The 12,741-nt window shown below is 41.2% G+C and overlaps 3 protein-coding genes across 7 annotated transcripts in view; all 3 read right to left on the minus strand.

Annotated features, from left to right (window-relative positions):
* Positions 1 to 695, minus strand: part of tagapb (T cell activation RhoGTPase activating protein b) — a 74,445-nt gene extending 73,750 nt beyond the window's left edge. For 2 of the 4 annotated variants that reach the window (XM_087296631.1, XM_087296633.1), the window contains exon 1: positions 372 to 695. In XM_087296631.1, the coding sequence (XP_087152757.1) occupies positions 372 to 419 (48 nt within the window). In that variant the 5' untranslated portion in view covers positions 420 to 695. The remainder of the gene's footprint in view (positions 1 to 371) is intronic. The other 2 variants (NM_001365334.1, XM_087296634.1) reach the window with 2 other exon arrangements.
* LOC137488715 (uncharacterized) overlaps positions 1 to 12,741 on the minus strand; it is a 731,364-nt gene that overhangs the window by 518,540 nt on the left and 200,083 nt on the right. The window lies entirely within an intron of this gene.
* LOC137488624 (uncharacterized) lies at positions 6,387 to 10,007 on the minus strand. Of its 2 annotated transcripts, none has more exons than XM_087298065.1 (2): positions 9,824 to 10,007; positions 6,387 to 9,666 (listed from the first exon to the last, which is right to left on the minus strand). In XM_087298065.1, exon 2 carries the CDS (start codon positions 9,653 to 9,655, stop codon positions 8,789 to 8,791), a length of 867 nt encoding a protein of 288 aa, XP_087154191.1. In that variant the 5' UTR covers positions 9,656 to 9,666; positions 9,824 to 10,007; the 3' UTR covers positions 6,387 to 8,788. The 2 variants fall into 2 exon arrangements, with proteins under 2 accessions (XP_087154191.1, XP_087154192.1); XM_087298066.1 differs by having other exon boundaries at positions 9,768 to 10,007.

Raw genomic sequence — 12,741 nt, forward strand, 5'->3', positions numbered from 1 at the left:
TGAATTACGAGGACACAATACATGTTCTCATAATTTAAAACACCTAAAAATCTTTCTTAACCAGCATAAGTCATACTTTAACTGGCTTAACAGAGTACAACTTGGTCATAATCAAGTCATTATGCAGTTTTGTGTCCTCGTAAACCACATAAACAAGTACACACACGCACACATTGTACAATTACAACAAGGAAAATGTAAAAAAAAAACATCCCATATTATTGTAAATAGCAAACTCACTAAAACTCACTACCAAAATAAGCTAGCTTTAGATTGTTTACAGCAGATTTATATTTATAACCGTCCTGTTTGCAGATTTTTTCTTTGTAAAATGTACAGAAGACATGGTGTTCACCATCAGGTGTACTCACTGGCTGTATGGGTGCAGTGGTGCCATCATAACTTCCTCTCCTCCTCATCCTGAGAGTGTTTTCAACAGCTTAGCCACTTCCAGAATCTCGGACCGTGTATCCTGAAGACCCCTTTTTTCCTAAAGCGCAGCCTTAGAGTGAAGTTTTGGGCAGCCTGGTTTGCAGTAAATGCTAGGTTCTCTCGACTGGCATCTTTAGCATTGACTAATGAGGGTGAGAACAATGGAGGACGAATGGGAGGAGAGAGTGGTTCCGCTTGACCTGGGCCAAACCTGCCCGCTGTGGCAGACACTTATTCTTTGGGCTTTTTAGTCATGTTTTCCCTCAAACAATTGAAGCCGCTGTTCCCCTGTTTACAAGCTAATGACGATCAGCTCTCACCAAAACAACACTGCTATAAAGTCGGCAGGACATTGAAATGTGCTCTTCTTATTGTTTATATGTACATAGTAGTGCTTGTTATAATCTGTGCACCTCATTGTTTTGTAAAAAATCTATTTGCCCTCATAATCTTTAATCAATTATGGAAACTTTCCCTCACCTCTCAAAATGACTTTTGTCACTTCTGGTCATATGCAATGACTATAAGGTGGGGCTATGAAAACTTTAGGGTGGGGCTTTAAGAGCATGTCTTGTTTCTGCCGTGCGTTTGCACACTGTAAAAAAATGTATTGATAAAAAGTCAAGACAACAAATATTAATCTGTTTCTTAAGTAACTCATTATCAGGTTTCAACTAAATTAATAATAATATTTTTTATCAGGTTGATTGATTTTCAAATTTTTCTTATTCCAGAAGTAATTTTATTGGTATGTGTGTCAAAGTAAAGGAAATAAGAAAAGACTTAATTATCATTTCAGGCTGACTTTAAAACCAAAGTAAGAGACCTTCCTAAAACCAATACCAGCTTGAACTTTTGGAATAGGGCAAGAAAGTTTAGTCTGCAGAACAACCAATTTATAGTCATCAGGGGTTGCCACAGCGGAATGAACGGCCAACTTATCCAGCATATGTTTTTTTACGCAGCGAATGCCCTTCCAGCCGGGAAACTACCATCACTGGGAAACACCCATACACTCCCATTCACACACACACACTACAGCCAATTTTGCTTACTCAATTCACCTGTACCGTAAGTCTTTGAAATGTGGGGGAAACCGGAGCACCCGGAGGAAACCCATACAAACACAGGGAGAACAAACAAAAACGCTAACTGACCCAGTCGAGGCTTGAGGTGACAGCCCTACCCACTTCGCCACCACCCCATCCATGTTTTAGATCATCAAACATTAATTATATAAATGAAATATTTAAATAATAATCATATATCAAATATCAATTTGAATATTAGTCAAGGATAGCATAAGCAAACACATCATGCACTTTCGAAATGAAGATTTTATTATTAAGGAAAAACTAAATCCAGAACTACATAGCCCTGAGGGAAAAAGTGGGCTAAATCTAATAATTGGTTGGGCCACCAACAACTGCAGTCATTCAATAACTTGCAATAGGTCCGTTCAACTTCATACAGCGCTGCGCAGATCAACTGGAAAAAAAAAAAAAAAAAAAAAAACTTAAGTGATGTCTTAAAGTCTTAAATTGATGCATGCTGGTTAGAAATGTCCGGATTGACGCTGCGGTGACGCCACTTGACTGTCACATGTGGCATCAAAGTACCGTGACAGTGCTCCAAGATCACACTCAACCTTCCATACCATTTCTGTCTTGTATACATCATGCTTATTGAAAGACTACAAACATATTGATGCAGTATCATCTTTTGTTTAGGTTTTAAAAGTGACATTGATGTACTTTGCTATTTCTGGGAAACTTTTAATTAAAGTGTAGTATTAGGAATGTCCTTTTGTTCAAGAAATTGTCCTAAAATTTGTGCTTATTGCTTTTTATTTAATTCTATTCATTTGTAGTTTTATATTACACTCTCGTCTCCCCTTATATCTCTCATGTGTTTGTTATATATTTAATTCATAATTCTCTTATTGTTAAAAAATAAACTACAGTTTGTGTATTCTGTTTTATTTGTACTGTAAATCTTTTGTTATTAAAAAATGTAAAAATTTTGATGATGGCATGTGAATCGGTCATCATGACTGCCACAACTTTGAGCCCCTAAGTGTCCAGCTGTCCTGCTTGACGGCTCTATTTTCAACTCCGCCCCTGCCTGCACACAGCTAATCTCTTTGATTACTGGCTGCAGCCATGGTTCAAGTCGAACGCACTTAATGAGTCTGTTACAGGGCTGTGGGTTAATTTTGGCCCACCAACCTTTGTAGAATTGTTGTAATTCAGCCACATTGGAGGGTTTTTGTGCATGAACCGTCTTATAAGATTCCAGATGCCACATCATCTCAGTTGGATACAGGTCAGGACTTTGAATAGGTCACTCCAAAGTGTTCATTTTATTTTCTTTAAGCCATTCAGAAGTTGACTTGCTGGTTGGGTTTGTATCATTCATTGTCCTGCTGCAGAACTTAAGTTTGCTTCAGCTTGAGGTCACTAACAGATGGCAGGTCTTTCTCCTTCACTATATTTTGGTACACAGCAGATTTCATGGCTCCATTTATTACAGCAAGTATTCCAGATCCTGAAGCAGCAAAACAGCCACAAACCATCACATACCACCCTGTATTTTACTATTGGTATGATGTTCTATTTCTGAAATGCGGTGTTACTTTAATCCACATATATCGAGATACACACCTCCCAAAATGTTCAACATTTGCTTGTCAGTCCATATTTTCTCAAAAGTCATCAAGATATTTTCTGGCAAAACTGAGACGAGACTTTGTGTTCTTTTTTTCTCAGCAGTACTTTTTGTACTGAACTCACACTCACCTTAACTGAGACAAGTGAGGTCTGCAGTTTTTTGCATGTTGTTGTGGGATCTTGGTTGGGATGTCAGTAGTCGCATTTCCACTGTCGGGCTAGTGCAATCCAGGGCTTTTATCGGGCTAATCGCCCGGGAGGTTTCCCCCAGAACGTCTCCTGAGTCAAACGTCACACAACCTGCCCACTTCAGCGGGAATCAGCATATAAAGCACACCACCGTATCCTGACGAATCCATTAAAATGAACACAACCGAAACAAAGAAATGACACGTTACTATACAACAGTACATTATCTGTCTATACGCACAGGCCAGTGTGTTTTTATTCATTATAATCATTTACTCTCCGACAGACTTTTGGCATCATGCATCGAGTGGTCTCGCCAGCGCAGGGAGTGCACCATCCATAGTATAACACCACAGAAATTCTCCATTAATAACCCGGTAGAAAATGTATTTTATACACATCCTCATTTAGATAGACGCGTCAAACTTTCAGCCCAAATGCTCCGTAGAGACCTTAAACATATTACTTTTTCCCTATAGATTATATGGCACTAATAGGTAGATTTTGTGATCCAAATGAAAGTGTTAAGTATTTCAGCACATGAGAGCAAGTAATAAAATATAGCCTATATTTTGTTGCGCTCAGCAGCTTTTCATTAAATAAAGCTCTTCATGTATTTCAAATTTCATTTTTAAATTTCACCACGTCATATAAACACATAAACACTTGTTTGAGGACATAAAACACATTTTGTATTTGCAGTTTTCCCCGATGTGTTTGTAAAGAGGAGCTGCACAGGACAGAAAAAAAAGTAACCTAGTTACCTAGCAATCTTTGTTTGCACGATTTGATTAATATCATCGTATCCAAATACTTTATAATAATATTTCAAACCATGTCCGGTATTTGTTGTTTTAGAAAAAATCTAAAATCTTTTTTTTCAGATAGGCCTTTTTTAAATGAAAGTTTAATATTACTTTAAAACGATTTGATTTATGTATTATACATACCTGAATTGTTTTAGCTAGCTTTTGTTTGATTTATATTGGTTTATTTATTTAATGTGATTTTATTATATCCGATATTTGTAATTCTTTAAATTATTTCAATATAGTTTAGGCTATTTTATCTAGATATGACACTATTGTTTTGAGCCTACAAAAGTGGACACAGATTTGTTAAGTTTTATGTTTTTATGTTGTATTCATATTGTGTATTATCTGCAAAATAAATAAAATAAGGGAGCGCTCTTTTGCCCGGTCTCGCACACACATACAGGCATCTAAACGTGCACGTATCACGCACAGACACGCCTTTTAAAACTGACAAAAACTCTCGACAACCTTTACTGTCTGCTGTGTCTTTAATATGGTGTAAAGATTATTATGCATTATTGAAACAAGGAGGACGCGGCAAAGAATTTCACTTATAAATTAAAGCATTATTATTTAATGCAACAGCCTTTTAAAAGGGGAACATACGGGTGATTATAAGCAAAAAGACCCCAGCCTATAAGGCCAGACGTTTTCTTTCCCTTATTCATTCATTTGTTTGGCGCATGTACTCGTGTTAGATTGGAAAACTAGTGTCTGCCTCTCCTTTCACTCCGCCCTGAAGCCCCAGCTGGCCCTTTTTGGCCCAAGGTATTCGGCGGGCCAAAAAAGCCCACCCGCTGGCCCCGAGAAAGCCCCTTTTGGCCTGATAAGGTCCCGGAAGTGACAGTGGAAACGCGACTGGCCTTGGCTCACCCTGGCTCGCTTGCTTTAGGCGCGATAGTGGAAATTCAATTCAATTCAATTCAATTCAATTCAGCTTTATTTGTATAGCGCTTTTACAATGTAGATTGTGTCAAAGCAGCTTTACATAAATGGTCATAGTAACTGGAACAGTGTGGTTCAGGTTTTAGTGTTTAAGTTCAGTTCAGTTCAGTTTAGCTCTGTTCAGTGTGATTTAATCATTACTGAGAGTTCAAACACTGAAGAGCAAATTCATCGATGCGTAGCTCTACCAATCCTGAACCATGCGAGGCAGTGGCGACAGCGGAGAGGGAAAAAAAACTTCACCTGATGGGAGTGAAGAAAAAAAACCTTGAGAGAACCAGACTCAGTTGGGCACGACCATTTTAATTTCTCCGCTGGCCAAAAGTCTTGTGCAGAAATTCATTCGCCGTGGTTTATGCTGGAAGATGGCCTCAATGAAGACTCGTCTGTCCCTGGAGCGTCGCTGGAATCAGACTCATGTTCTCCACTTCCCACGACCATCAGCGCAGCAGCAGCTCAGGATATGGCCTGGTCCCGGATATGGAATCCTTGGGATCATCACGTCGCTGGTCTTGGATCCAATCAGTGACTCCGCCTAATCTGAGGACCTCGGGATGAGTATCCCCAGGTGAAAATAGAGAATAAAGAGAATAATTAGCGTAGCTGCTGTTCATAGTGTATATAAGCAAGATGTAGAAGCCAGTGTGGAACCCGCTAGGTGATGCACTGAGTGTATGCTTTACTAAACAGATAGGTCTTTAATCTAGTTTTGAACTGGGAGAGTGTGTCTGAGCCTCGGACATTACCAGGAAGGCTATTCCAGAGTGTAGGAGCCATGAAAGAGAAGGCTCGACCTCCTTTACTTGATTTTGCTATTCTAGGTACTACCAGAAGCCCTGAATTTTGAGATCTTAAGGAGCGAGTTGGTTCGTAGCGAGACAGAAGGTTGGTTAGATAAACAGGAGCTAGATTATTTAGAGCTTTATAGGTGAGAAGTAATATTTTAAATTCAATACGAAATTTAACAGGCAGCCAGTGTAAGGAGGATAAAATTGGGGTTATATGATCATATTTTCTGGACCTGGTCAGAACTCTGGCTGCTGCATTTTGTACTAATTGAAGTTTGTTAATAGAGGATGCTGGGCAGCCAGCAAATAGAGCATTACAGTAATCCAGTCTCGAAGTCATAAAAGCATGGACTAGCTTTTCTGCATCTGAGATGGATAGCATATTTCGTAATTTAGCGATATTTCTCAGATGAAAGAAGGCAGTTTTTGTGACATGGGATATATGGTTTTTAAAAGTTAGATTGCTGTCTAATATGACACCCAGATCTTTTATAGTAGAGCTAAAGCTAACTTTGTATCCCTCTAATTGTAAATTGAGTTGCGAGATCTGCTGTGTGCAAGATTTAGGCCCAATAAGTAATAATTCTGTTTTGTCTGAGTTTAAGAGAAGAAAATTGTTGGTCATCCAGTCTTTGATGTCTTTGATACACTCAGTTAGTTTAGAAAGTTCAGACGTCTCGTCAGGTTTAGTGGAAATATATAATTGAGTATCATCTGCATAGCAGTGAAAGCTGATCCCATGTCTTCTAATAATGTCTCCCATAGGTAGCATGTAAATTGTAAACAGTAAAGGGCCTAAAACTGATCCTTGAGGCACCCCATACTTTACTGGGCAGATTTGTGAAGGCTGTCCATTAAGATTTACAAACTGGTAGCGGTCAGTTAAGTATGACTTAAACCATTGTAGAGCCTGTCCCTGGACACCTGTAGACTTTAAACGATTTATGAGGATATTGTGGTCAATGGTATCAAATGCCGCACTAAGATCGAGTAAAACTAATAGCGAGACGCACCCTCGGTCAGCAGCTAAGAGTAAATCGTTGGTTATTTTCACTAAGGCGGTTTCTGTACTGTGGTGAGCCCTGAAACCTGACTAAAACACTTCAAAAATATTGTTCGTCTGCAGATAAGAGCATAATTGAGTGGAAACAACTTTTTCTAGTATTTTAGACATAAATGGAAGATTTGAAATAGGCCTATAGTTAGCTAAGTTGTTGGTGTCTAGTTGCGGTTTCTTAATAATAGGCTTAATAACAGCTAGCTTGTAAGAGTTTGGAACATGGCCTATAGATAAAGAAGAGTTGATAATGTTAAGAAGAGGTTCTCCTATAGCAGGTAGCAGCTCTTTCAGTAATTTTGTTGGAATTGAGTCCAGTATACACGTAGCTGGTTTAGAGCTATTTATAATTTTTACTAACTCTTCATGTTCTATGATTTTGAAGCAGTGTAGGTTATTATTATGATTTAATGAAATATTTACAGGATTTGGAGTATAAGCCGGTGTAGAAAGTTTGGCATCTCCTATTTTCTGTCTAAAGCCTTCTATTTTATTACTGAAAAAATTCATGAAGTCATCACTACTAATTTGCGGTGGAGTAGTTTGTTCCAAGGATGACCGATTATTTGCTAATTTAGAGATGGTGTTAAATAAAAATCTAGAATTGTTATGATTATTTTCTATCAGTTTGCGCAGGTGCTCGGTCCTGGCAGATTTTAGAGCCCTCCTATAGCTGGACATACTGTCTTTGTACGCAATTCTAAAGACCTCTAAATTAGTTTTTTTCCATTTACGTTCCAGGGCGCGGGTTGCTGTTTTGAGCGCACGAGTATGACTATTATACCATGGTATAGTTTTAATCTCTCTAGCCTTTTTTAATTTGATGGGTGCCACAGTATTTAGTGTGCTAGTAAAGATGGCATCCATACTGCTGGTTACTACATCAAGATCATTTGAGTTTGCGGGTGCATTACGAAATAGAGAGAGATCAGGTAAGTTATTTATAAATTCATCTTTAGTTGACGGAACAATAGTTCTACTAGGGCGGAGTATTGGAGCGGGTTTGCTGATTTCAGGTAAACATAGCTTATATAGTAAGAGGTAGTGATCTGTAATATCATCACTTTGTGGTATAATGTCTACGTCAATAACCTCGATTCCATAAGACAGAATTAGATCTAATGTATGCTTTAAGCGATGGGTTGGACCCACAACGTTTTGCTTTATCCCAAGTGAGTGTATTAAATCCATAAACGCGAGCCCTAATGTATCATTAGCGTCATCTATGTGGATGTTAAAGTCACCTACAATTAGCATTTTATCAGTTTTGACTAGTAAGTCAGAAATAAAATCAGAAAATTCTTTTAGAAATTTGACATAGGGTCCTGGGGGTCTATATATGGTGATTAAAGCGAGAGATAACATAGGTTTTTGTATAGTATCTGGAAGCTGAACATTAAGCGATAATACTTCAAAGGAGCTAAACATAAGTCCGTTTCTCTGTTTAATATTAAGGAAATCACTAAAGATTGATGCAACTCCACCACCACGACCAGTTTGACGAGCCTCATGTTTATATAAGAATCCTGGAGGAGTTGCTTCATTTAAGCTAATATAGTCATTTTGTTTCAGCCAGGTTTCAGTGAGACAGAGTGCATTAAGATTGTTTTCTGTTATTATTTCATTAATGATAAGTGCTTTAGGTGCAAGTGACCTGATGTTTAGGAGACCAAGTTTTACGAAATTTGTATTTTCACTTTCTACTGGTTTTTCTGGTTTGATTCTTACTAGATTTTTCCTGGAGCACACAGTACGTTTATTTCTTAATCTAATAATACGAGGAACAGACACAGTCTCTATAGGATTCGCCAGATATGCGTTACTGATGTTTAAGTGGGGTGAACAAGAGTCTAGGTGGCTATAGTGTGAATTTTGTGAATTTTTACCTGCTAGTCAGATGGTGCGAAGTAGTCTGGAGATGTTGTCCGACAGGAGTTCAGCTCCGGCTCGACTGGGGTGCAGGCCGTCAGGACGGAAGAGCCTAGGACGCTCCCAGAAAAGATTCCAGTTATTAGCAAAGAGCAATTTCTGTTCTTTACACCATGTTATTAGCCATTCATTCAAAGCTAAAAGTCTACTGAACCTTTCATTTCCTCGGCGGTAGGTAGGAAGCGGCCCAGAAACGATGATCTGCGTGGCGGGCGAGGCGCGTCGAACCGTCTCGATCAGGCTCCTGAAGTCCTTCTTCAGGATCTCCGACTGCCGGAGCCCGGTGTCGTTTGTCCCCACGTGGAGGACAACGGCACCAGGGCTCTCGGCAGCGCCCAGGATGGTTGGAATCTGTGTAGAAATATTTTTCACACGGGCACCAGGAAAGCAGAAAGTACGTACTTTATTACCTTTTGAGGAGGCGGCACGGACGTGACGAACGATCGAGTCACCGATGATGGCCACATCGGGACCCGACTCGCGGAGAGGGTAGAAGCGGTTCTCCGTGGAGATCTCGAACACAGGCGGAGACGTTCTGCCCCGGGATCTGGGAAGAACCTTGCGCGGCTGCACCCAGGCGCCGTGGTAGCCGGGTGTCGGCGTGAACGACGCCTGGCTGAGCCGCGCCCCGGGTGCGCTGGGCCTGGACAGAGAAGGACGCGGGGTTGAGGTAGAGGGAATGATGTGGTTGTAATTTCCACGTACCTTAGGTGATGAGACGGCCTTAGCATTAGGTACGGCGAGGAGCCGTTCCCGTAGCCGCGACCGTCTTACCACCAGCGCGCGGATCTGGGACTCCACTTCTTCCAGCTCCAGCTCCAACGCCTCCATCGATGCTTCTCCTGCACACAAGGACAGAGACGGAAGCGACATTTTACGGGGTAAAGAGCAAAGCCAGTAAGTCAAGAGTGTATGGTTAAAGAGGCCGGTAGCTTTAGCTGACCAGCGGCGCTAGCAGGCTAAAGCTACAAACAACAGGCGGATGCTCGAGGGACAGACCGTTTTTAAAGCAGCTTTGTTTGTATAAATGTATTAAGGGTTTGGTCACCCTAAGTAGGAGAGACAAATACTTAGCGAATGAGGAAGAATTTAATGATTAAGATTTAAATTGCGAGTAAATAGCAAGTCCAAACTTCAAGCACACAGTGTGTGACCGAACGGAGACAGTGACGCCAGTGACGTCACTCGAGCATGGAAATGCAGTAAGTGTGCACAATATATCGTACAATGATTCAGGTAGTGTCAATGTTCTTTTCACTAGGCTTAATTAAGTCTTTTTTTCGCATTGATGTCATGAATTTAAGGTCAAGCTATGATATAAATGAAATGTCTTTTTTTTTAAGGGGAAAAGCCACTCAACATGTGCCTTAATGATTCACATTGAACAAAGCTGCACATTTTAAGGCACTTCGGTTGACCATGTAGGATTTAATAGACATCAATTTTGTTATATTTGTTGAATGTCTTTTCATATTCTAGTAACAATCTATTATTAGGTTGGTCTAAATGAGCAATAACACACGAGAAACCAAGCAATGTGGCTTAATATTAGCAGTTAATCACTGCCATGTTTATATATAGCCATATAGAGTGTCTTAAAAACTCTTTTTTTAGATTAGATTAGATTAGATTCAACTTTATTGTCATTACACATGTACAAGTACAATGCATCGAAATGCAGTTTAGGTCTAACCAGCAGTGCAATAGCAGCAAGTGCAGGATACAGGAATAAGTTATAAAGTGCAGTTATAGAAAACTAAGGTGATATTTACAGATGGGATGGATGTACTATGAATGTACTATTGAATAAGCTATATGTTACAATATATGAATATATGTACAGGGATAAATAAACATGATTACAAGTGTATATGTAACAATATATGAATATATGTGCAGGTTGCTATTAATAATCAGTAGTGTGCAGATAAATAAACATGATTACAAGTGTATATGTATAGTGGGTGTGTACATAATTACAAATGCCCATATGCAGTGGGTATGCACAGTTCAATAAGTAAACAGTTCAATGTGGTGCAGTGAATGTGCAAATTTTAAACGTGCAAATGTTAAACAGTGCAGTTATTGCGAGGAGTTTAAGTTAGAGGAGAGTGGGGGGTGTATTGGGGGGGGGCAAAAGAGTCAGTGGGGGGCAGAGTTCAGGAGGGAGACAGCTCTGGGGAAAAAGCTGTTCCTCAGTCTGCTGGTTTTTGTCCGGGGGAGCCTGAAGCGCCTGCCGGAGGGCAGGAGAGAAAACTGTCTGTGAGCAGGGTGAAAGGTGTCCTTCAGAATACTGTGTGCTCGGCGCAAACAGTGTTTCTTCTGGATGTCCTCTATGGCTGGCAGTGTGGTCCTTGTGATGCGTTGGGCAGTTTTCACCACCCGCTGCAGTGCCTTACGCTCAGCAACAGAGCTGCTTCCATACCAGACTGTGACACAGTTTGTCAGGATGCTCTCTATTGTGCAGCGGTAAAAGTTCACCAGGACGGCTGATGAAAGCTGGTTCTTCTTCAGTTGCCTTAAGAAGAATAGGCGCTGGTGAGCCTTCTTGATCAGGCTGGAGGTGTTGGTGGTCCAGGAAAGGTCCTTTGAGATGTGGGTCCCCAACAACTTAAAGGATGAGACAGGCTCAACGGCCATCCCACTGATGTGGATGGGATCATGTGAGCCTGTTCGTCCCTTTCTGAAGTCCACAATGAGCTCCTTGGTCTTGTTGGTGTTAAGGAGAAGATTATTGTCGGTGCACCAAGTGGCCAGATGCTGTATCTCCTCCCTGTAGGCCGTCTCATCATTGTTGCTGATTAGACCAATCACTGTGGTGTCATCTGCAAATTTGATGATGGTGTTGGATCTATTAACAGGCCTACAGTCAACGGTAAAAAGGGAGTAGAGGAAGGGGCTCAGCACACAGCCCTGTGGTACACCAGTGTTGAGTGTGACGGTGGTGGAGCAGATGTGGCCTGATCTAACATTCTGAGGTCTGTTAGTCAGAAAGTCCATAATCCAGTTGCAGAGTGATGTGTCAATATCCAGGTTCCTTAGTTTGATCAGTAACTTGGAGGGCATGACAGTGTTGAATGCTGAGCTGAAGTCCACAAACAGCATTCGTGCATAAATGTTTTTATTGTCCAGGTGTGTGAGTACAGAGTGCAGTGCTATAGAGACTGCATCATCTGTGCTCCTGTTGCTACGGTAGGCAAACTGATGTGGGTCCAGTGTGGGTGGCAGAGAGTCTTTTAGATGTGCCAGGACTAACCGCTCGAAGCACTTCATGATGATGGGTGTGAGTGCTACAGGGCGGTAGTCATTCAGGCATGTTGGGCTGGAGTGTTTGGGCACTGGCACAATAGAGGTGATTTTAAAGCATGTTGGCACAGCTGCTAGGTTGAGCGACAGGTTGAACATGTCTGTGAATACCCCAGCGAGCTGTTCTGCACATACTTTGAGGACACGCCCAGGGATACCGTCTGGTCCAGCAGCCTTATGACCATTGATACGACTCAGTGCCGTGTGTACTTCTGAGGAGGTGAGTGTGATAGGTGAGTGGTCGGTGGAGGAAGTGATCCTGGTGTAGGGTTCTTTATTGTCTCTATCAAAGCGGACATAAAGTCATTTAGCTCGTTCAGGAAGGAGACGTCAGTGGCTGTGGGTGTAGACTGGCTGGGTTTGTAGTTGGTGATGGCCTGGATGCCCTGCCACATGCTCCGAGGATCAGAGTTGGAAAAGTGCTCCTCTAGCTTAAGCTTATAGCAGTGCTTGGCCTTTTTGATGCCCCTCTTCAGATTAGCCCTGGAAGTGCTGTAGGCCTGTGCATCCCCTGATCTGAAGGCAGTGTTGCGTGCCTTCAGCAGGAGGCGCACCTCCTTGTTCATCCATGGCTTCTGATTCGGGTATGTGGTGGTTTGTTTCTGGGTTGT

This window comes from Danio rerio, chromosome 20 (genome assembly GCF_052040795.2).
Source record: "Danio rerio strain M-AB ecotype USA chromosome 20, GRCz13ab, whole genome shotgun sequence".
In the NCBI taxonomy this organism is placed as follows: Eukaryota; Metazoa; Chordata; class Actinopteri; order Cypriniformes; family Danionidae; genus Danio; species Danio rerio.

What these genes read in the sequence shown, in the direction of transcription:
- LOC137488624 (XM_087298065.1), bottom strand. Translation starts at nt 9,655, where the DNA reads ATGGAGGCGTTGGAGCTGGAGCTGGAAGAAGTGGAGTCCCAGATCCGC.